Source organism: Sphaeroforma arctica (assembly GCF_001186125.1).
Source record: "Sphaeroforma arctica JP610 unplaced genomic scaffold supercont1.13577, whole genome shotgun sequence".
Taxonomy (NCBI): Eukaryota; class Ichthyosporea; order Ichthyophonida; genus Sphaeroforma; species Sphaeroforma arctica.
Window position 1 is genome coordinate 1 of NW_014026981.1, and position 645 is coordinate 645.

The following is a 645-nucleotide window of genomic DNA, read 5'->3' on the forward strand; positions in this document are numbered from 1 at the left end:
ATAAGCTTCTCAATTGTGAACGTTTGGCCGAGATTTCAAATAAATCTATATATTCGTCTCACCTAACATGCACGTCATCGCGGCCCCGACCATTCCTCCCCCGACTACCACCAAATCATAGTGCTCATATTCACTTGGTGGGTTGACTGCTGTGTGATCTCCTATGACTTCCTTTGGGTCAGTCGTAGGTGCGCCTGTGTATAAAGTTCTTAAAGTGTGGAAGCCTCTACCGCCTGCGGGGTTGAGCAAACGCGGGCGTTGCCGCAATAGCAAACGTTCTAGCATTTCTCGTACAGTGATCTGTCAAATGTAGCGACGTTCGCGTTTGCTAGGTATGATAGTTCAACAAACACAACGTGTAACTTCCTGCTATTTGACGTGATGTAATGGTATATGGCGAAGTACTGCCTTCCGGCACGTCTGTATTCACACATATATGTTGTTTCTGTACATAAAATAAATAGTAAATAAATACCATCTCCTCTTTGATTCATCAAAAATGGTCATCGGGCGTTCAAGCCCGCCAAATACATTCGTGGACAGTGTCAGTCTGTAAAGTGTCAGCCAGTGTGTCAGAAATTTATATTTATGTATTTTTACAAAAGAGAGTTATATATATATATATATATGTATATAGTTTATTTA

The 645-nt window shown here is 41.2% G+C and overlaps 1 protein-coding gene across 1 annotated transcript; it reads right to left on the minus strand.

Annotated features, from left to right (window-relative positions):
• Nucleotides 1–45: 45 nt before the first annotated feature.
• SARC_18070 (hypothetical protein) lies at nt 46–233 on the minus strand (the record flags this gene model as incomplete). Its single annotated transcript, XM_014287846.1, has 1 exon — nt 46–233. A coding segment is annotated over one exon (188 nt), but the record flags the coding sequence as incomplete, so codon positions are not given.
• Nucleotides 234–645: the final 412 nt, after the last annotated feature.